Source organism: Lynx canadensis, chromosome A2 (genome assembly GCF_007474595.2).
Source record: "Lynx canadensis isolate LIC74 chromosome A2, mLynCan4.pri.v2, whole genome shotgun sequence".
Classification (NCBI taxonomy): Eukaryota; Metazoa; Chordata; class Mammalia; order Carnivora; family Felidae; genus Lynx; species Lynx canadensis.
Window position 1 is genome coordinate 10,398,193 of NC_044304.2, and position 23,309 is coordinate 10,421,501.

General features: G+C 39.2%; 2 protein-coding genes across 5 annotated transcripts; one reads left to right on the plus strand and one right to left on the minus strand.

Moving 5' to 3' along the window:
* Positions 1 to 401: 401 nt before the first annotated feature.
* LOC115505265 (olfactory receptor-like protein OLF4) lies at positions 402 to 9,797 on the plus strand. Of its 4 annotated transcripts, none has more exons than XM_030302779.1 (2): positions 402 to 424; positions 8,894 to 9,797. In XM_030302779.1, exon 2 carries the CDS (start codon positions 8,967 to 8,969, stop codon positions 9,795 to 9,797), a length of 831 nt encoding a protein of 276 aa, XP_030158639.1. In that variant the 5' UTR covers positions 402 to 424; positions 8,894 to 8,966. The 4 variants fall into 4 exon arrangements, with proteins under 4 accessions (XP_030158639.1, XP_030158648.1, XP_035920094.1 ...); XM_030302788.1 differs by lacking the exon at positions 402 to 424 and adding an exon at positions 562 to 577 and having other exon boundaries at positions 8,899 to 9,797; XM_036064201.1 differs by lacking the exon at positions 402 to 424 and adding an exon at positions 5,515 to 5,543.
* A 1,025-nt stretch (positions 9,798 to 10,822) lies between these two features.
* On the minus strand, positions 10,823 to 21,056 carry LOC115527716 (olfactory receptor-like protein OLF4). The gene is made up of 3 exons (XM_030335504.1): positions 21,032 to 21,056; positions 18,296 to 19,195; positions 10,823 to 10,911 (listed from the first exon to the last, which is right to left on the minus strand). Exons 1-3 carry the CDS (start codon positions 21,054 to 21,056, stop codon positions 10,823 to 10,825), a joined length of 1,014 nt encoding a protein of 337 aa, XP_030191364.1.
* Between the last annotated feature and the right edge of the window lie 2,253 nt (positions 21,057 to 23,309).

The window sequence follows — 23,309 nt, forward strand, 5'->3', positions numbered from 1 at the left end:
CTTCATTCTTGGATTTGGAGAAAACTTGAACTCAGGGTTGGGCTAAGGTGCCAGGAGGTGCTAGGGAGACAGGTGAGTTCAGGGAAGAGTAATAACCAGATTCACCTGACTTGTAACCTGGTCTCTTGGGAACAGGGAAGCTACAGGAAAAAAATTTATCTGTGCAGAACAATGTCCCATAGGGGATGGTGTGCTCAGGGGTGGGAGCGACAAGGGGAAATATGCCTAAGGAACAGATAAGGAGCTGTAAATATCTCTTCCATTGTTGTCCCTCAGCGTGTGCAACCTTGGGCTGAATGGGACACGTTTATTTCTTTTGGAGTCCTAGGTCTGGCTAGCAGACTCCCGCTGTATTGTTTGAGAACAGAGCTTCAGTCTCCATCATTAATTATAGAGGGAGGGATTCGGACTTCCACACAGAGATGTTGATCCCAGAGACCCCCTGCAGGTGAGTCCGAAAACACAGTAGGTTCTGCAGGGCAGGGCCAGAGAGAATAGAACGGTGAGAACATTTACATGAAGCCACATAAAAGTCAAGACAACCTAGCTCAGCACTGGAACAACACTGTGGTTGTTGGCTTGCTTGATTAACTAATTAATATATTTATTTAAAATCTTAGAAAGGAAAGTAAACATTGAAATCAGCAATGCAGGGGAGATTGTTGAGAATTAATTGGTGGTAATGAAAGAATGTAATGGGTGGCACAACACGGTCCCAGTAAAAGTAGAAAACAAGTCCAAGAATATTAGCAATTAAGAGGAATAGAGAAGTAGGGTATTAGCTCTGAGGGATATGCAGTCAAGTGAGGGTGTTCCTTTTAATATTTTTAAGCAAGGGAAAATCTGAGTATGTTTCCATATAGTGAGAAAGATTTGGACCTATGGATCATGAGACAAACTTTTCAGTGTCCTTTTTCTTGCTGGGTATTCCAACCAATTAAAAAAAATTAATAGGTGAAAAGGGATATACTAAAAAGCTTTGCATTGCAGTTATTTCTTTACTGGTCGGGATGAGTATATTTCTGTGTTTCTTAGACATTGACTTTCTCTGTTGCAAATTGTCTGTGCCAGTTCTGTGTTTTGTTCAGTAGGTTTGGAATGTTTCTATTCCTGTTTCTGATTGCATTTTTTCAAACATAAGAACTAGAGTTTTCCACCAACTTTGCTGTTTGCTATTCAGTTCTTTTATTTATGTACAGATGTATTAGAGGGTAGTAGGAAAGTTAATACATTTTGTGTGCTCAAACCTATCATTTGGTCATATTTTCCTCCCCCTTCTTGTTTTTTTAAGTGTAAAAGTTTTTCTACATTGTTTGAATTAATAAGTCACCTTTTATACATATTTTTAAACTGTCTTCACTTTTCTGTTATTCCTTGTTGTACCTTTTGGCCTTTTGTGATTAGATCTATTTCTCAAAGTCACATCACCTTCAGCCATGGGTTGGAAGGGAATTCTTCTTTGTCATTTGACTAATGTTTACCTTTTCTTCCTAAAAATTATGGATTGGTGTATGTATGTATATATATATATATATATATATATATATATACACATATATATGTATATATATATACATACACACACACTCACACACACACACACACACACACACACATACACCATGTTCTTTATCTACTCATTGGTTGAAGGATATTTGGGCTCTTTCCATAATTTGGCTATTATTGATAATGCTGCTATAAATATTGGGATGCATGTGCCCCTTTGAATCTGTATTTTTTTTTTTTTTTTGGTATCCTTTGGGTAAATACCTAGTAGTAAAATTGCTGGATCATAAGGTCGTTTTATCTTTAACATTGTTTCCCTGAGTGGCTGCACCAGTTTGCATTCCCACCATCAGTGTGAGAAGGTTCCCCTTTCTCTGCATCCTCACCATCATTGTTGTTATCAGAGTTGTTAATTTTAGCCATTCTGATAGTTGTGAGCTCGTATTTCATTATGGCTTTGATTTCATTATGGCTTTGCAATTCCCTGATGATGAGTGATACTGAATGTTTTTCCATGTGTCTGTTAGCCATCTGGATGTGTTCTTTGGAGAAGTGTCTGTTCATGTCTTCTGCTCATTTCTTAACTGGATTATTTATTTTTTGGTTGTTGAGTTTGATAAATTCTTTTTTTTGTTTTGTTTTTGTTTTTTTTTATTTTTTGTTTTTCTCAATATATGAAATTTATTGTCAAATTGGTTTCCATACAACACCCAGTGCTCATCCCAAAAGGTGCCCTCCTCAACACCCATCACCCACCCTCCCCTCCCTCCCACCCCCCATCAACACTCAGTTTTTTCTTGGTTTTTAAGAGTCTCTTATGCTTTGGCTCTCTCCCACTCTAACCTCTTTTTTTTTTTCCTTCCCCTCCCCCATAGTCTTCTGTTAAGTTTCTCAGGATCCACATAAGAGTGAAAACATATGGTATCTGTCTTTCTCTGTATGGCTTATTTCACTTAGCATAACACTCTCCGGTTCCATCCACGTTGCTACAAAGCGCCAGATTTCATTCTTTCTCATTGCCACGTAGTACCCCATTGTGTATATAAACCACAATTTCTTTATCCATTCATCAGCTGATGGACATTTAGGCTCTTTCCATCATTTGGTTATTGCTGAGAGTGCTGCTATAAACATTGGGGTACAAGTGCCCCTATGCATCAGCACTCCTGTATCCCTTGGGTAAATTCCTAGCAGTGCTATTGCTGGGTCATAGGGCAGATCTATTTTTAATTTTTCAAGGAACCTCCACACTGTTTTCCAGAGTGGCTGCACCAGTTTGCATTCCCACCAACAGTGCAAGAGGGTTCCCGTTTCTCCACATCCTCTCCAGCATCTATGGTCTCCTGATTTGTTCATTTTGGCCACTCTGACTGGCGTGAGGTGATATCTGAGTGTGGTTTTGATTTGTATTTCCCTGATGAGGAGTGACATTGAGCATCTTTTCATGTGCCTGTTGGCCATCTGGATGTCTTCTTTAGAGAAGTGTCTATTCATGTTTTCTGCCCATTTCTTCACTGGGTTATTTGTTTTTCGGGTGTGGAATTTGGTGAGCTCTTTATAGATTTTGGATACTAGCCCTTTGTCCGATATGTCATTTGCAAATATCTTTTCCCATTCCGTTGGTTGCCTTTTAGTTTTGTTGGTTGTTTCCTTTGCTGTGCAGAAGCTTTTAATCTTCATAAGGTCCTAGTAGTTCATTTTTGCTTTTATTTCCCTTGCCTTTGGAGATGTGTCAAGTAAGAAATTGCTACGGCTGAGGTCAGAGAGGTCTTTTCCTGCTTTCTCCTCTAGGGTTTTGATGGTTCCTGTCTCACATTCAGGTCCTTCATCCATTTTGAGTTTATTTTTGTGAATGGTGTGAGAAAGTGGTCTAGTTTCATTCTTCTGCATGTTGCTGTCCAGTTCTCCCAGCACCATTTGTTAAAGAGACTGCCTTTTGTCCATTGGATGTTCTTTCCTGCTTTATCAAATATTAGTTGGCCATACGTTTGTGGGTCTAGTTCTGGGGTTTCTATTCTATTCCATTGGTCTATGTGTCTGTTTTTGTGCCAATACCATGCTGTCTTGATGATTACAGCTTTGTAGTAGAGGCTAAAGTCTGGGATTGTGATGCCTCCCACTTTGGTCTTCTTCTTCAAAATTACTTTGGCTATTCGGGGCCTTTTGTGGTTCCATATGAATTTTAGGATTGCTTGTTCTAGCTTCAAGAAGAATGCTGGTGCGATTTTGATTGGGATTGCATTGAATGTGTAGATAGCTTTGAGTAGTATTGACATTTTGACAATATTTATTCTTCCAATCCATGAGCACGGAATGTTTTTCCATTTCTTTATATCTTCTTCAATTTCCTTCATAAGCTTTCTGTAGTTTTCAGCGTACAGATCTTTTACACCTTTGGTTAGATTTATCCCTAGGTATTTTATGCTTCTTGGTGCAATTGTGAATGGGATCAGTTTCTTTATTTGTCTTTCTGTTGCTTCATTGTTAGTGTATAAGAATGCAACTGATTTCTGTACATTGATTTTGTATCCTGCAACTTTGCTGAATTCATGTATCAGTTCTAGTAGACTTTTGTTTTTTTAAATTTTTTTTTCAACGTTTATTTATTTTTGGGACAGAGAGAGACAGAGCATGAACGGGGGAGGGGCACAGAGAGAGGGAGACACAGAATCTGAAACAGGCTCCAGGCTCTGAGCTGTCAGCACAGAGCCCGACACGGGGCTCGAACTCACATACCGCCAGATCATGACCTGGCTGAAGTCGGACGCTTAACCGACTGCGTCACCCAGGCGCCCCTAGCTGACTTTTGGTAGAGTCTATCGGATTTTCCATGTATAATATCATGTCATCTGCAAAAAGTGAAAGCTTGACTTCATCTTTGCCAATTTTGATGCCTTTGATTTCCTTTTGTTGTCTGATTGCTGATGCTAGCACTTCCAACACTATGTTAAACAACAGCGGTAAGAGTGGACATCCCTGTCGTGTTCCTGATCTCAGGGGGAAGGCTATGAGTTTTTCCCCATTGAGGATGATATTAGCTGTGGGCTTTTCATAAATGGCTTTTATGATGTTTAAGTATGTTCCTTCTATCCCGACTTTCTTGAGAGTTGTTATTAAGAAAGAATGCTGAATTTTGTCAAATGCTTTTTCTGCATCAATTGATAGGATCATATGGTTCTTATCTTTTCTTTTATTAATGTGATGTATCACATTGATTGATTTGCAAATGTTGAACCAGCCCTGCATCCCAGGAATGAATCCCACATGATCATGGTGAATAATTCTTTTTATACGCTGTTGAATTCAATTTGCTAGTATCTTATTGAGAATTTTTGCATCTATATTCATCATGGATATTGGCCTGTATTTGTGGATCACTAATTCAAGAATAAAGTGCTAAAGACTGGAACTAGGGGTTTCTGAGGGAAACAAAAGCAAAAATGAACTATTGGGACTTAATCAAGATAAAATCTTCTGCATAGTGAAGGAAACAACCAACAAAACTAAAAGGCAACTGACAGAATGGGAGAAGATATTTGCAAATGACATATTGGATAAAGGACTAGTATCCAAAATATATAAAGAATTTATCAACAGACCCATAACCAGCGAAGAAATTGAATCAGTCATCAAAAATATTCCAACAAATAAGAGTCCAGGACCAGATGGCTTCCCAGGGGAGTTCTACCAGATGTTTAAAGCAGAGATAATACCTATCCTTCTCAAGCTATTACAAAAAATAGAAAGGGAAGGAAAACTTCCAGACTCATTCTATGAAGCCAGTATTACTTTGATTCCTAAACCAGACAGAGACCCAGTAAAAAAAGAGAACTACAGGCCAATATCCCTGATGAATGCAGAAAAGGCATTTGACAAAATTCAGCATCCTTTCTTAATAAAAACCCTCGAGAAAGTCGGGATAGAAGGAACATACTTAAACATCATAAAAGTCATTTATGAAAAGCCCACAGCTAATATCATCCTCAATGGGGAAAAACTGAGAGCTTTTCCCCTGAGATCAGGAACACGACAGGGATGTCCACTCTTACCGCTGTTGTTTAACATAGTGTTGGAAGTGCTAGCATCAGCAATCAGACAACAAAAGGAAATCAAAGGCATCAAAATTGGCAAAGATGAAGTCAAGCTTTCACTTTTTGCAGATGACATGATATTATACATGGAAAATCCGATAGACTCTACCAAAAGTCTGCTAGAACTGATACATGAATTCAGCAAAGTTGCAGGATACAAAATCAATGTACAGAAATCAGTTGCATTCTTATACACTAATAATGAAGCAACAGAAAGACAAATAAAGAAACTGATCCCATTCACAATTGCACCAAGAAGCATAAAATACCTAGGGATAAATCTAACCAAAGGTGTAAAAGATCTGTACGCTGAAAACTACAGAAAGCTTATGAAGGAAATTGAAGAAGATATAAAGAAATGGAAAAACATTCCGTGCTCATGGATTGGAAGAATAAATATTGTCAAAATGTCAATACTACTCAAAGCTATCTACACATTCAATGCAATCCCAATCAAAATCGCACCAGCATTCTTCTTGAAGCTAGAACAAGCAATCCTAAAATTCATATGGAACCACAAAAGGCCCCGAATAGCCAAAGTAATTTTGAAGAAGAAGACCAAAGTGGGAGGCATCACAATCCCAGACTTTAGCCTCTACTACAAAGCTGTAATCATCAAGACAGCATGGTATTGGCACAAAAACAGACACATAGACCAATGGAATAGAATAGAAACCCCAGAACTAGACCCACAAACGTATGGCCAACTAATATTTGATAAAGCAGGAAAGAACATCCAATGGACAAAAGGCAGTCTCTTTAACAAATGGTGCTGGGAGAACTGGACAGCAACATGCAGAAGAATGAAACTAGACCACTTTCTCACACCATTCACAAAAATAAACTCAAAATGGATGAAGGACCTGAATGTGAGACAGGAACCATCAAAACCCTAGAGGAGAAAGCAGGAAAAGACCTCTCTGACCTCAGCCGTAGCAATTTCTTACTTGACACATCTCCAAAGGCAAGGGAAATAAAAGCAAAAATGAACTACTAGGACCTTATGAAGATTAAAAGCTTCTGCACAGCAAAGGAAACAACCAACAAAACTAAAAGGCAACCAACGGAACGGGAAAAGATATTTGCAAATGACATATCGGACAAAGGGCTAGTATCCAAAATCTATAAAGAGCTCACCAAATTCCACACCCGAAAAACAAATAACCCAGTGAAGAAATGGGCAGAAAACATGAATAGACACTTCTCTAAAGAAGACATCCAGATGGCCAACAGGCACATGAAAAGATGCTCAATGTCACTCCTCATCAGGGAAATACAAATCAAAACCACACTCAGATATCACCTCACGCCAGTCAGAGTGGCCAAAATGAACAAATCAGGAGACCATAGATGCTGGAGAGGATGTGGAGAAACGGGAACCCTCTTGCACTGTTGGTGGGAATGCAAATTGGTGCAGCCGCTCTGGAAAGCAGTGTGGAGGTTCCTCAGAAAATTAAAAATAGACCTACCCTATGACCCAGCAATAGCACTGCTAGGAATTTACCCAAGGGATACAGGAGTGCTGATGCATAGGGGCACTTGTACCCCAATGTTTATAGCAGCACTCTCAGCAATAACCAAATGATGGAAAGAGCCTAAATGTCCATCAGCTGATGAATGGATAAAGAAATTGTGGTTTATATACACAATGGGGTACTACGTGGCAATGAGAAAGAATGAAATCTGGCCCTTTGTAGCAACGTGGATGGAACCGGAGAGTGTTATGCTAAGTGAAATAAGCCATACAGAGAAAGACAGATGCCATATGTTTTCACTCTTATGTGGATCCTGAGAAACTTAACAGAAGACTATGGGGGAGGGGAAGGGAAAAACAAGTTACAGAGAGGGAGGGAGACAAACCATCAGAGACTCTTAAAAACCAAGAATAAACTGAGTGTTGATGGGGGGTGGGAGGGAGGGGAGGGTGGGTGATGGGCATTGAGGAGGGCACCTGTTGGGATGAGCAGGGGATGTTGTTGTCACATAAACGGAATTATTTTATTTTGTTTTCAGATTGTTTACTCTTCGTATATAAAAATGCAGTTGAGTTCTTGAGGGTTGGCTTTGTATCCAGTTACTTGGCTGAATTGATTTATTAGTGGTATTAGTCCTTTTGTGGCATCTTTAGGATTTTCTACATATAAGATCACATCATCTACATACATGTATATGTATATATACACATAATGGATAAAGTAGATTGTTATATATATTATATATATTTATGACTAATATTCAATTATATACACATATACAGTGGAATATATAAATATGGAATATATATAAAATAGAAAATTTGTCATAAAAATGAGATCTTGCCATTTGCGATAACATGGATGGATCTACAGGGTTCTATACTAAGTGAAATAAGTCAGATAAAGACATATCTATATATATATAGTATATCAGTCTGCTTGCATATTGTAAACAATGATGCAATAAACATGGGGTATGTATATATTTTTGAATTAGTGTTTTTGTTTTCTTCAGATAAGTACCCAGTAATGGAATTACTTGATTATGTGGAATTTCTATTTTTAATTTTTTGAGGAGCCTCCATACGGTTTTCCATAGTGGCTGCACCAGTTTGCATTCTCACCAACAGTGTTTGAGTATTCCCTCTTCTCCACATCTCACCAACACTTATTATTTCTTGTCTTTTTGTATTAGTCATTCTACCTGGTGTGAGGTGATCATCTTAATCCTTTGGATGTCACATAAATGGAATTATTTTATTTTGTTTTCAGATTGTTTACTCTTCGTATATAAAAATGCAGTTGAGTTCTTGAGGGTTGGCTTTGTATCCAGTTACTTGGCTGAATTGATTTATTAGTGGTATTAGTCCTTTTGTGGCATCTTTAGGATTTTCTACATATAAGATCACATCATCTACATACATAAATTTCTTTCTTTCTTTCCAGTTTGGATACCTTTTCTTTCTTTTTCTTTCTTTAACTGCTCTGGCCAGAACTTGCAGTGTTATGTTGAGTAGAAGATGTGAAAGTGGGCACCCTTTCCTTATTCCTGATCATACAGAAAAATGCATACTGTATCACCCTTGAGTATCATGCTTGGTGTGGGTTTTCCACTAATGGCTTTATGTTGAGATAGGTTCCTTCTATTCCCACATTTTAGTGTTTTTATCATGTTCCATACACAAATATAAAAAATTAATTTCTTGAGTGCAGAATATAAACAACAATGTACCAGCCAGGTTAGTAATGCATGATTGTGTCATGTTCTTCTTATTTTGATAGTCACGTCAACTATACGGAACTAGGCAACGATACACGGAGTTCAGAATTTCTTCTTCTGGGACTTTCAGAGGAACCAGAATTGCAACCCTTCCTCTTTGGGCTGTTCCTGTCCATGTACTTGGTCACCATACTTGGGAATCTGCTCATCATCCTGGCTGTAAACTCTGACTCCCACCTCCACACGCCCATGTACTTCTTCCTCGCCAACCTGTCCTTTGTAGACATCTGTGTCACTTCCACCACAGTCCCCAAGATGCTGGCGAATATACAAATACAGAGAAAGGTCATAACTTATGAAAGCTGTATCACGCAGATATACTTTTTCATACTCTTTGTAGTTTTGGACAATTTCCTCCTGACTGTGATGGCATATGACCGCTTTGTAGCCATCTGTCACCCACTGTGCTACACAGTTATCATGAACCCCAAGTTCTGTGGGCTGCTGGTTATGGTGTCCTGGATCGTGAGTGTACTGAATTCCTTATTACAAACCTTAATGGTGTTGCAGCTGTCCTTCTGTACAGGCATGGAAATCCCCCACTTTTTCTGTGAACTCAGTCAGATGATCCAACTTGCCTGTTCTGACACCTTTCTTAATGACATGGTAACGTGTTTTACAACTGTGCTGTTGGGTGGTGCTCCCCTGGCTGGGGTCCTTTACTCTTATTCTAAGATAGTTTCCTCCATATGTGGGATCTCATCAGCTCAGGGCAAGTATAAAGCATTTTCCACCTGTGCATCTCACCTCTCGGTTGTCTCCTTATTTTATTGTACCAGCCTAGGTGTGTACCTTAGTTCTGCTGCTTCCCAGAGCTCCCACTCAAGTGCCACAGCCTCGGTGATGTACACGGTGGTCACACCCATGCTGAACCCCTTCATCTACAGCCTGAGGAACAGAGACATAAAGGAGGCTCTAAATGTATTTTTCAGAGGGAAGCCATAAAAAGGCCATTTCTTAAGAAGTACCAGTCATTGCAGGCTTAATGCTTAATAGCCTGAATTTGTGATTTTTTTAACCAGATCATGAAAGAAGAACTTAATGCCTCTATTTATAGCCTAGAGTTTCAGTTTTTCTAACGTTCAACTGCTTTATTGAATTTAAATAAGTCCCTGTGGTTAACTCTCTGCTCCTGATACCCAATAGTTTTTCCTTTTTTCTCCCTAGTTTCCAAAGTTAGTCTCAACCTTGAATCAGAACAATTGGGAAATTCCCATTTGCCTCATATAGTGATGAACGGTCCTAGTTTTATGGAATAAACTACATTTGGCAACTGAGGCCATGTATATAATTTTATTGTAGAGGAAATTGTGAGATCACAGGGTTTTTTTTTTTTTTCACTCTGTGTCTGCCATTCCTTTATAGATTCTACCTTAAATGCTCTTCCTGATAATGTAGACATTAACATACTAGTTTGTTTTGTAACTAGTCGTGGAGTTTTAGGATCCTCGTTAGGATCCTGTTCTCTTATCAGCTCAGCATCCACAGTATCCCTGGCACAGAATAGTAAGGCAAAAATTCCTTATGCAAAACATGCTCTGCTCCAAGTGTAAACTACAGAAAGACAAATTTGCATATACCAAGTGACTAATATGGGGTTACTATCCGAGAAGACCTGAAAAAAATGATGACATAAAACTTTCAATCACGCTGTATTTTATTGCACAAAATCTGTTTTTGATGATGTATAACTACTTATTGAGGTGTGGGATATTTGGTGTCCATGTTTAAAGGGATTTATTAATTGGAGTGAAGAATCTAGTGGCAGATTTTATACTATTTCATTGGCTGATACTGCTGCTTCTATTTGAAAATTTCTAGTGCTGCCTACAAATATTATGATTCCCATTGCCCTAAACTTAATATCTCCCCCTTTAAAAATGAGGTCCTAAAAATGATAGAGTGAGTGAACAATATGTGTATTCACTCTCTCATTACGTTCTTTCACTTTTTTATGCTCTAAAATCTCTTCAATCCTCATGATCAAAGGATGACTCAGACAAGAGCTTGAATTCATGCCCAGTGATGTTCTGGGAATGGAGACTTGTGCCTGAGAGTCCTACAAGTTATCCGTGCAAAAACATACAGGTCTTTCCAATCTCTACCTGGAAGAGAAACTCAGTGATAGTACCTTTTTAATACAGTTACCTAAAATTAATGTGACTAACCAGGTCATTATGAATGCTCCCTTCAAATATCAGAACAAATGACAAAAAAGAAGCAGCAGTAGGTTATTCTTAATATTCTCAGTACTATTTACATTGATTATTGTGTCAGTAAGCTATATGCTTACTGCATGACAAGCCATGCCAAAAGTAAATGTTTTAAGATAATGCTTTACACATTTTTTTTAAATATGAAATTCATTGTCAAATTGGTTTCCATACAACACCCAGGGCTCATCCCAACAGGTGCCCTCCTCAATGCCCATCACCCACCCTCCCCTCCCTCTCACCCCCCATCAACCCTCAGTTTGTTCTCAGTTTTCAAGAGTCTCTCATGTTTTGGCTCCCTCCCTCTCTAACCTTTTGTTTGTTTTTCCTTCCCCTCCCCCACGGTCTTCTGTTAAGTTTCTCAGGGTCCACATAAGAGTGAAAACATAAGGTATCTTTCTCTGTATGACTTGTTTCACTTAGCATCACACTCTCCGGTTCCATCCACGTTGCTGCAAAAGGCCATATTTCATTCTTTCTCACTGCCAAGTAGGATTCCATTGTGTATATAAATCACAATTTCTTTATCCATTCATCAGTTGATGGACATTTAGGCTCTTTCCATCATTTGGCTATTGTTGAAAATGCTGCTATAAACATTGGGGTACAAGTGCCCCTGTGCATCAGTGCTCCTGTATCCCTTGGATAAATTCCTAGCAGTGCTATTGCTGGGCCATAGGGTAGATCTATTTTTAATTTTTTGAGGAACCTCCACACTGTTTTCCAGAGCGGCTGCACCAATTTGCATTCCCACCAACAGTGCAAGAGGGTTCCCGTTTCTCCACATCCTCGCCAGCATCTATAGTCTCCTGGTTTGTTCATTTTAGGCACTCTGACTGGCATGAGATGGTATCTGAGTGTGGTTTTGATTTGTATTTCCCTGATGAGGAGCAACGTTGAGCATCTTTTCATGTGCCTGTTGGCCATCCGGATGTCTTCTTTAGAGAAGTGTCTATTCATGTTTTGTGACCATTTATCCACTGGGTTATTTGTTTTTCGGGTGTCGAGTTTGGTGAGCTCTTTTGGATACTAGCCCTTTGCCCAATATGCCATTTGCAAATATCTTTTCTCATTCCGTTGGTTACCTTTTAGTTTTGCTGACTGTTTCCTTTGCAGTGTGGAAGATTTTTATCTTTTTATCTTTTATCTTTTATCTTTTTTAGCTTTTTAAATATATGTTTTAGTTAGTTAATATGTAGTGCACTATTGGTTCTGAAGTAGAATTCAGTGATTCATCACTTACATACAACACCCAGTGCTCACCACCACAAGTTCCCTCTTTAGTACCCATTACCCATCTAGCCCATCTCTCACCCACCTCCCTCTGTCAACCCATAGTTTATTCTCTATCATTAAGAGCCTCTTCTGGTTTGTTTGCCTCTCTTCCCTCTCCCTTATGTTCATGTGTTTTGTTTCTTAAATTCCACACAGGAGTGAAATCATATGATCTTACTCTTGTCCTTACTGACTTATTTCAGTCAGCATAATACATTCTAGCTCCATCCATCACATGGGGGTCTGTATTGGGGAAGTCTTTTGGTCTCTGTTGGTCTCCTCATGAGGTGGTGGTCAGCTGTGGGTCAGCTGGAGGAGCTCTGTTAATCTTGGCTGTGTTCTCACATATGGGGGCTTGCTGGTGATAGGCTGGTCTAGGTTGGCTTTCTTTTTTTAAAAATTTTTTTTTCAACGTTTTTATTTATTTTTGGGACAGAGAGAGACAGAGCATGAACAGGGGAGGGGCAGAGAGAGAGGGAGACACAGAATCGGAAACAGGCTCCAGGCTCTGAGCCATCAGCCCAGAGCCCGACGCGGGGCTCGAACTCACGGACCGCGAGATCGTGACCTGGCTGAAGTCGGACGGTTAACCGACTGCGCCACCCAGGCGCCCCTAGGTTGACCATCCTTAGAGCAACAGGGCTCTGCTCCACGTGATTTCTCTTCTTACAGCAGGCTAGCTTGGACTTGTTTCCATGGCAGAGACAGGGTTCCAAGAGCGCAGCAGAAACACACCAAGGACCCTTCAGACACACTGTCATTTTCACCATACACTCTTAGCCAAGGCAAATAAAATACTGAATTTAGTCCAGATTCGAAAGTGGAGAAATCGACCCCACCTCAGTGGGAGGAGCTTCGCAGTCACATTGCAAAGTACACGGATACAGAGATAAGTGGTGAAGTGGTGAATAGACCTGCAAAAGGTCTACCATGAGTGTAGTTTTCAATTCAATAAAGTTTATTGGTGCGGGGCAGAAAATCAACACACAGAACAATATAGTGCAGTACAATGTAGTGATTCAACCATTCTACACATTACTCATTTCTCATCACTGTGAGTGTGCTCTTAAGGATTGAGTCTATAGGATTTTCTTTACTTTTTTTCCAATGTTTATTTATTTTTGAGAGACAGAGAGAGACAGATCATGAATGGGGGAGGGGCAGAGAAAGAGGGAGACACAGAGTCCAAAGCAGTCTCCAGGGTCTGAGCTGTCAGCATAGAGCCCGATGCAGTACTCAAACTCATGAACCCTGAGATCATGACTTGAGCCAAAGTCGGACTCTTTTTTTTTTTTTTCAACGTTTATTTATTTTTGGGACAGAGAGAGACAGAGCATGAACAGGGGAGGGGCAGAGAGAGAGGGAGACACAGAATCGGAAACAGGCTCCAGGCTCCGAGCCATCAGCCCAGAGCCCGACGCGGGGCTCGAACTCACGGACCGCGAGATCGTGACCTGGCTGAAGTCGGACGCTTAACCGACTGCGCCACCCAGGCGCCCCAAAAGTCGGACTCTTAACCAACTGAACCACCCAGGTGCCCTGACTTTACAGGGTTTTCTATATTCAGTTCGTATCATCTGTGAATAAAGACAATTTTACTTCTTTCTTTCTGATTTGTAATCCAGTGAAGAAATGGGTGGAAGACATGAATAGACACTTTTCCGAAGAAGACATCTGGGTGCTTTTTACTTTCTCAATCTTTCCTGATTGTTCTAGCTAGGACATGAAGGATTATGTTGAATAGGAGCAGTGAGAGTGGACCCCCTTGTGTTGCTGCTGATCTCAGAAGAGACATTTTCTAATCTTTCACCACTGAGTACAATGTTATTGTGGGTTTGTCATATACAGCCTTTTGCTTTTCTTGTTGAGGTGTGTTCCTCTTATACCCAGTTTGTCAAAGATTTTTAAAAAAAATCATTAAAGGATGCTGTATTTTGTCAGATGCCTTTTCTGCATGTATTGAAATGATCATATGATTGTTATATTTCACCCTATGAATGGGGTGTATCATATTTAGTGATTTGTTTGTGCTCAACAATCCCTGTATCCCAGGGATAAATCCCACTTGATCATGGCATAAAATCCCTTCAATGTGTTGTTTGATTCATCTTGCTAGTATTTTTCAAAAATTTTGTGTCTGTGTTCATCAGGGACATTGGTCTATAGTTTTATTTTTTTGTACTGGCCTTTTCTGACTTTGGTATTAAGGCAAATCTGGCCTTGGAAAATGAGGTTGAAACGTGTCTTCCTCTCTAGTTTCTGGAAGGGTTTGAGAAGAATTTGTCATTAATTCTTCTTTACATGAGTGGTAGAATTCACCTATGAAGGTCTCTGTTCACGGGCTTTTGTTGCTGGGAGATTTTTGATTACTAATTTAATACCCTTACTCATTATTGGTATGTTCATATTTCCTATATCTTCCTGATTTTGTCTTGGTAAATTGTATGTTTCTAGGGATTTATCCATTTTTTTTTCTAGGTTGTCCAAATTGTTGGAATGAGATCATTCATAGTAGTCTCCTATTATTCTTTGCATTTCTATGATATTGGTTGTAAGGTATAATATTTTGCTGCTGATTATATTTATTTAAGCCTTCTCCTCCTTTTTTTTGTCTACCTAAGGGCTTGTCAATTTTGATTCACTTTAAAAAATTGGTTCTTCACTTTGTTAATCTTTTCTATTGGTTTTCTGGTCTATATATCATTTATGTATTCTCTGATATTTATTTCTTTTCCTCTGTTGATTTGGACTTAGTTGGTGCTTCTTTTTCCAGGCCTTTGAATCAAAGTTTAGGTTATTTACTTAAGGTCTTTTTATTTGTCTTAATGTAGGCATTTATTGCTATAAACTTCTCTATTGGAGCTGCTTTTGTAACATACCATAAATTGTGATATGCGGTGATTCCATTTTCATTTGATTCATGAGTTTTAAATTTCAGTTTTCATTTCTTCTTTCACCCATCAGCCACTCACAAGTGCATGGTTTAAATCCCACAAACTTGTGACCATCTCAGGTATCTGTACTTTTACATTAACTACAGCATTATTCAGGATAGCCACGATTTGGAAACAGCCCAGCATCCATCAACAGATGAATTAATAATGATGGCATATCTATCAGTGGAGTTCAGCAATAATAAATGAAGACATTTTTTCCTTGCTCAACCATGAATGGACCCCAAGGGCATTATGCTAAGTGACATAGTCAGACAGAGAAAGACAAATACTGTATGATCTCACTTACATGTGAAATATAAAAATCTGAACCATAGAAACAGAGAGTAGGTTGATGTTTGATAGTGGCTTGGGTTTGGGGAAATGAGAAGATGTTAGTGAAAGTCTATAAACCTTCAGTTATAAGATGAATAAGTTCTGGGGACTTAATGTACAACATGGCTATTATGATTAACTCTATTGTGTTGTATATTTGAATGTTGCTAATAGAGTATATAGTAAATGTTCTTACAACAAAAAGAAGTGGTAACTATGTGAAGTGATGGATGTGTTCACTGACCTATTATGGTGATCATTTCACAACATATATGTACATGAAATCACCAAGTTGTATGCTTAAATTTCCGCAATTTTATATGTCAATTAAATTTCAATAAGGCTGGAAAAATGAAGAAAAACATTCCTATGTCTCTGTCTTCCATTGCATTTCAAATGTCACCTCATCCTAGCGGAATTATACCCATAAAAAAGATACCAGAGTGGAAACTATTATGAGTATTTCAATGGTGAGGTCTATCAATAGGAAAACAGTATCTACAGAAGGATTCTGTGAAGACAGTATCAGTGATAGAACACTTGTTAGCTCCATTACTCAATGAAATAGATACAAGGTCCCTGGTATCTCTGAGCCATCTGGAAAGTAAACCTTTTATTTATTTGATCTTTCCTTATACTAGGAAAGGTGATGTATAGGCAAGAGGCATGGAGGAAATATTTACAACCTGACCCTCTGGAGTAGAATTTCCATAACTGCTCATTAGACGCCTAATTCATTCTCACTGTCTTCTCTTAGATCATTCCACTGCTGAATGTGGATTGGAAATAAACATTTTGAATTGAAATTAACAGCAGTGGTAGACTGTTTGCAGAGATGGCCCCAAGTCCTGGTCTTTTTCTGTAGTCATATCTTTGGCAACGTGCGCAGTACCTTCCATCAGGAGGTGGAGACTATTCTTCCATCTTTGATTCTGGATGGATTAGAACTTTTTATTTACTGTGGCCAACAGAATATGATAGAAGTGGCAGTGGACCTTAGAGGCCCTGTGAATTTCTGCTGCTCTGTCTTGAAATACTGCTCTGAAAAGAGAATAAAACCAGATGGGCTGCCAGAAGAAGTGAAGACATGTGGAGCACAGCCCAGTTGTCCAAGCCAAGGCCACTCTGATCAGCCACAGCTAGCTAGCCAAGACCCAAACCCTGGCAAGATCAGCAGAGCCTTCCCAGGTGACACAGAACCTGATTCAAGATCCTTGAGGACATCAACAGAGATTAGAACAACTCATCACCATACAATTCTACTTGATACTAAAGATATTCTACCAAGCCATTTGTTTTCAGGATGGTTTGCTATTCAGCAACATTCATGATCATTTTGTTATTCAAATTTATTTTGGATGACTATTAAAAAAATCCTCTCCATTGAAGATTCTAGTCAGGTAACTAGTAGAGGTTGGAAGGACATGCATTTTTGTGGAGAAAAAATGGTGACCTGGAATCACATAAGTGGGCGGGAATTCAAGCTCTCTTCTGTCTTGCAGAGACATCTTAATTTTAGCCCAAATGCGATTCATTTTTGGCATTGACCTCCAGACCTGGAAGAGTAGAAATTTTTTTCTTTTAAACCCTTAGTGTGGTAACTGGATATAGCAGCAATAGTAAATAACAAAGACACTTATCCAATAAATGTTTTAAATGATTTTTAAGAGAGAGAGAGGGAGAGAGAGAGAGAGAGAATGCAAGTGGGGGAGGGGCATAGAGAGAGGGAGAAACAGAATCCAAAGCAGGCTCCAGGCTCTGAACTATCAACAGAGAGCCCAACGCAGGGCTCAAGCTCACATACTACAAGATCATTACCTAAGTTGAAGTTGGACACTTGACTGACTGAGCCACCCAGGTGCCCCAATTTTTTTAATAAAAGGAATTTAAGCCTCTCAACTCATTCACTTAGCTTTCTTGGATAAAGGCATTTTGTGTTGAAACCCTACTTAAGTAGAAGAAACAAAATAAGGTCAGTTTAGGGGATATTCAGCCTATTGCCTGGTTCAGAGAATGTCTCCTTGCATAAATGTAAATATGGTTCTGTCTTTGAGGCCTCTGGGCATTAAGATAGGAAAAACCATATATCATTAACTTATGGCTACCTGTTCTATTATAATTTATTTTGCCAAAATTTCTACATTGCTTGAATTCCATGTTAATGATAACCTCCATTCTCTTCCTTTCTTTACCCTCCAAGTTTCTTTCAAGATTTCTTTCAACACAGCAGATAGGTTACAATGATTTCTAATGACTCTCTTATACTCTTTTATCAATAAGAGTCATGGCAAAGAGTAGACTTTCATAGGAGTAGTATAACTCATGACTGGGTTTTTTTTTGGTCAAACAAAAGAAAAAATACTCACTATGATATAGTTTATTTGAGAAGAAATTATTCGTAACAGATCCATGTAGTCCTTTGAAATGAGTGAGAATTCCAAATATTTCACATCAAAGGTGAGGAATCACATTGGGAGAGTAGGAAAATGACAAAGGGAAAATCTTTTAGATATAAGACATATCAAAAAGCTTAACATAGGGAGTTACATAAATTGTACACAGATGTTGAAATTAAAAAAAAAAAGAAATTCAAGGAAAAAAATAGAAGAGGCATGTTCCACTCCCACAATCTGATCAAAGAATCTCAACATTTGGGTCAGATTTTGGCCCCTGCAATCATAGGTACTTTTCAGCACAAGACAATTGGCCCATTTATAGCTGCCATACCAGAGAATCTCATCAGAGGAACTAATGTCTTTGCTCCTCAGGCTATAGATTAAGGGGTTCAGCATGGGTGTGACCACCGTGTACATCACTGAGGCTGTTGCACTTGAGTGGGAGCTCTGGATAGCAGCAGAGCTAAGGTACACTCCTAGGCTTGTACAGTAAAATAAAGAGACCACTGAAAGGTGAGACACACAGGTGGAAAATGCTTTATACTTGCCCTGAGCTGATGAAATCCCACGTATGAAGGAAATTATCTTATAGTAAGAGTAAAGGATCCCAAAAAAGGGACCACCAGCCAGCAGCATAGCTCCAAAATACACCACCATGTTATTAAGAAAGGTGTCAGGAGAGGCAAGTTGGATCATCGGATTGAGTTCACAGAAAAAGTGGGGGATTTCCCAGACTGTACAGAAGGACAGCTGCAACACCATTAAGCTTTCTAACAAGGAATGCAGAGCACTCAGGATCCAGGACACCAGGACCAGGAGTCCACAGAGCCAGGAGTTCATAATGACTATGTAGTTTAGCAGGTGGCAGATGGCCACAAACCTGTCGTTGGCCATCACACTCAGGAGAAAGTCGTCCATCCCTGCAAAGGTTATGAAAAAGTTCATCTGTGCGATGCAGTCCTCATAGGTTATGACTTTGGTCTGGGTCTGGATGTTCCAGAGCATCTTCGGGACGGTGGTGGAGGTGAAGCAGATGTCTACAAAGGACAGGTTGGCCAGGAAGAAGTACATGGGGGTGTGGAGGTGGGAGTCAGAGCTGACGGCCAGGAGGATGAGTAGGTTCCCAAACACAGCGATCAGGTACATTGAGAGGAAAAGCTCAAATATGAGGGGCTGCAGTTCTGTTTCTTCTGAAAAATCCCATAAGAAGAAATTCTGAAATTCCTATATCGTTTCCTGGGCCCATGTGGTGGAGGTGACTACCAATAAAGGGGAAAATAACATGACTAATTTTCACATCAATAGACATGGCTCACATTGTTGAAATGCTACAATTTACATTTTCCAGTCAAGAAAGTTATTTCAATATTTTGTGAATGGATGGGTGCTCTGGAGGGGATCCCCATTTCCTCTCTTATTAGGAATTTTCATCCCAACATCAGATGTTCCCCAAAAGGCTGGGTATTGTGCAGTTTTAATAAGAAATTATCTCATGCATTTGAGGAATATATAGACCATCAACCATGTTTTCAGCATTTCCAAGTCATAAAGTAGACGGTGCTGAAAAGCAAAGGTACCTACTAATCATTGCTGGTGATAGGACATACACGTATATAAAAATTAAATAATCCTGAGATGTGGACTGAGGCTATGAAGAAAATGAAGGCAAATCAAAAGAAAGAGTGGATGGGCTGTCATGTTGGGTGTTCAGTCAAGATTGACTAAGAAGGTGACATTTGAACAGAGACCTCAAGGAAGAGAGAGTGCAAGACAGAAGGTCTTCCTGGCAGGAGGAAGGACAGTGAAAAGGCCCTGAGGAAACACTTTTTTTTTTTCCAGGAAATCAAGGCTCAGAAGGAAGCCAGTGTAATGGCGGGGAGTTGAAAAGAGGGAGAGTGATGAGAGGTACTGGCAGTGAATTTTGTGGATCCATGTGGCCTCGCAGCTGCTTAAAATTCAAGACACAGGGAGCTCCTTGTCCACACTATGTACCTCTTGCACTTTGTTAATCTGGTTGTAATAGCATCCTGTCAACTGAACATCCCTTGTCAGTATCATCTGTTGATTGAGTCTGACCTGTGTATTATAGGGTGAACCTGGAATAGAGGCACCTATAAACCCCTGCTCTGAGACCTCCTCTCACTGCATGCACACAGACACACACACACACACACACACACACACACACACACACACTGCACCGTATCCTCCTGGTATGTATTACTTGTATGTCTTCACCCCCCCCCACCTGCCCCAACACACTTTTTAGGATATGAATGCATACACATCATATTACCTTTCCCAGAAGGAAAGTAGAAATAGTACCAGAAAGTCCTATTCATTGCTTCCTAAGGACAAATAATCCTGGGGCTCCATTTTGGAATGGTCTTCTGGCCTGTATGCAAAGAAAAATTAAAAAATTGTGTTCAACGAACAGAGAGAGAGACAGAGACAGAGAGAGAGGGAGAGAATGATGTTGGTGGCCTCCAATCTTAATTATATCCCATTTACACCCAGCAAAAATTATTAAAGGGCAAAATAAATTTCTCTAAATGAGAAAAGTAGCGACATCTTTATGATGTGAACATCACAGATTGAACATCGCAAGAGAATAAACCAACACGTCTCATAATTTGGGCATTTTTATTGGCAGATAGAAGAGAGCAGACTTGATTTTCCTGTGTTTATTCCATATTCATTTGATTAATCAGTTTTTATATGGCCAAATAGAGGATGAGGTAAGCCTCTTTGTCACTTGTCTTATGTGGCATTTTTTTGGTGTGTATTTGTTGTTCTTATGCTTTGAATTTTAGTCACTTTCTTGACAAGTCTAATGAGCACAACTAGTCATGGTTCTGTTCCTTGTCCAACAGGTAATGTGCTCTCCAGACCCTATGAAATCCTAAACACCCCATGACAATCTATCCCCTAACTCTGAATAAGCTTCATGTAACTTACCCAAGTACATTATTTTGTACTCACATTTATTTTTACTGCACTCCTGTGTGTCATTGTGACGTGATTACCAAAGGAGCAGGAACCTCTGCTCATCTTCCCTTTACAAAAGTATGTGGATGTATATGCACTTATATAGAAACGGATTCATGAAAATGAGACATTATGAAATACAAAGAACGACAGACAGAATAAAATCAGGTTAAAGAGCAGTTTCAGCACAACCATGTTATACAAAACTGAATGAAGTTTTGAGCAGTAACTGAAACATGATCTACAGGACCAGTAAGTCAACAAAATCAACAGAGAAAAGTAATAAAATTCCCCAAGACCTGGATAAAAAAAGAGTATAGCATATAAAGTTCTTAAAAATTTCTGGCACCAGAGCAGATGCTCTTTCAGTATTAATTGAATGAGTCAGGAATTAGGTCTCATTATATATGGACATTTAATACTTGACAAAGCTGCATTTAAGTGTCGTCAGAAAAGACTGGATTGTTGAGTGAAAGCTGGCACAAAGGCTTTCTACGTGGAAGGAAGAGTGGTGCTTCCTTATTTCACACATCTCACCAAAAATCCAAAGGAGTAAGTAAACCCCGAGTGTAAGACTAACCATTCCATTTTAGATGCACATCTAGAAAATTACATATAAAATCTACTGGTGGGAAAATCATCATTTGTAAGGCAAGAAAAAAAACTCAGAAGGTAGAAGATAGATACATTTCACTAAATGAATTTTAAAACTATTTTATGGGCCAAAAGACCTAACTAAAAGTCAATAGAGAAGCTGTGATTTACAACAATTATTTCAAATGCTCATAATTATAAATAGGCATATAATATGTGGACATATAATAATAATAGGCAAATTAAATCAAATATGTGAATCTTTAATTGAGCTCACTAATAGTTTTAAGAATCAAAAAGTAATCTCTTTCACACTGATCATCTTGTGAAAATACTCAAAGGGCTGTCCCACTGATTGGGATCAGAATTTTTAAACAAGTAGCAAAAAGGCACTTTTTTTTAAATTTTATTTTTTTAATTTACATCCAAGTTAGTTAGCATGTAGTGCAACAATGATTTCAGGAGTAGATTCCTTGATGCCCTTTACCCACTGAGCCCATCCGCCCTCCCACAACCCCTCCAGTAACCCTCTGTTTGTTGTCCATATTTAATAGTCTCTTATGTTTTGTTCCCCCTCCTTGTTTTTATATTATTTTTGCTTCCTTTCCCTCGTGTTCATCTGTTCTGTGTCTTAAAACCCTCATATCAGTGAAGTCATATGATATTTGTCTTTGTCTGACTAATTTCGCTTAGCATAATACCCTCTAGTTCCATCCACCTAGTTGCAAATGGCAAGATTGCGTTCTTTTTTTTTTTTTTCAACGTTTATTTTATTTTTGGGACAGAGAGAGACAGAGCATGAACGGGGGAGGGGCAGAGAGAGAGGGAGACACAGAATGGGAAACAGGCTCCAGGCTCTGAGCCATCAGCCCAGAGCCCGACGCGGGGCTCGAACTCACGGACCGCAAGATCGTGACCTGGCTGAAGTCGGACGCTTAACCGACTGCGCCACCCAGGCGCCCCTGATTGCGTTCTTTTTGATTGCCGAGAAATACTCCATTGTATATATACACCACATCTTCTTTATCCATTCATCCATCAATGGACATTTGGGCTCTTTCCATACTTTGGCTATTGTTGATAGTGCTGCTATAAACATAAACATGGGGGTGCATGTGTACCTTCAAAAGAGCACACCTGTATTCCATGGATAAATGCCTAGTAGTGAAATTTCTGGGTCTAGGGTAGTTCTATTTTTAGTTTTTTGAGGAACCTCCATACTGTTTTCCAGAGTGGCTGCACCAGCTTGCATTCCCACCAACAATGCAAAAGAGATCCTCTTTCTCTGCATCCTCGCCAACATCTGGTGTTGCCTGAGTTGTTAATGTTAGCCATTCTGACAGGTGTGAGGTGGTATCTCATTGTGGTTTTGATTTGTATTTCCTTTATGATGAGTGATGTCGAGCATCTTTTCATATGCTGGTAGCCATCTGGATGTCTTCCTTGGAGAAGTGTCTATTCATGTCTTTTGCCCATTTCTTCACTGGATTATTTGTTTTTTGGGTGTTGAGTTTGATAAATTCTTTATAGATTTTTGGATACTAACCGTTTATCTGATATGTCATTTGCAAATATCTTCTCCCATTCTGTTGGTTGTCTTTTAGTTTTGCTGATTTTTTCCTTTGCTGTGCAGCTTTTTTTTAATTTTATTTTTTATTTTTTAAAATTTACATCCAAATTAGTTAGCATAAATTGAAACAATGATTTCAGGAGTAGATTCCT

Coding starts and splice junctions, on each gene's coding strand:
- LOC115505265 (XM_030302779.1), top strand. CDS start 8,967: ATGTACTTGGTCACCATACTTGGGAATCTGCTCATCATCCTGGCTGTA.
- LOC115527716 (XM_030335504.1), bottom strand. CDS start 21,056: ATGAGCAGAGGTTCCTGCTCCTTTG. Junction 19,196..21,031: donor CAGAGGTTCCTGCTCCTTTG/GTAATCACGTCA, acceptor GGGATTTTTCAG/AAGAAACAGAACTGCAGCCC. Junction 10,912..18,295: donor CAATTGTCTTGTGCTGAAAA/GTACCTATGATT, acceptor GATAACTTGTAG/GACTCTCAGGCACAAGTCTC.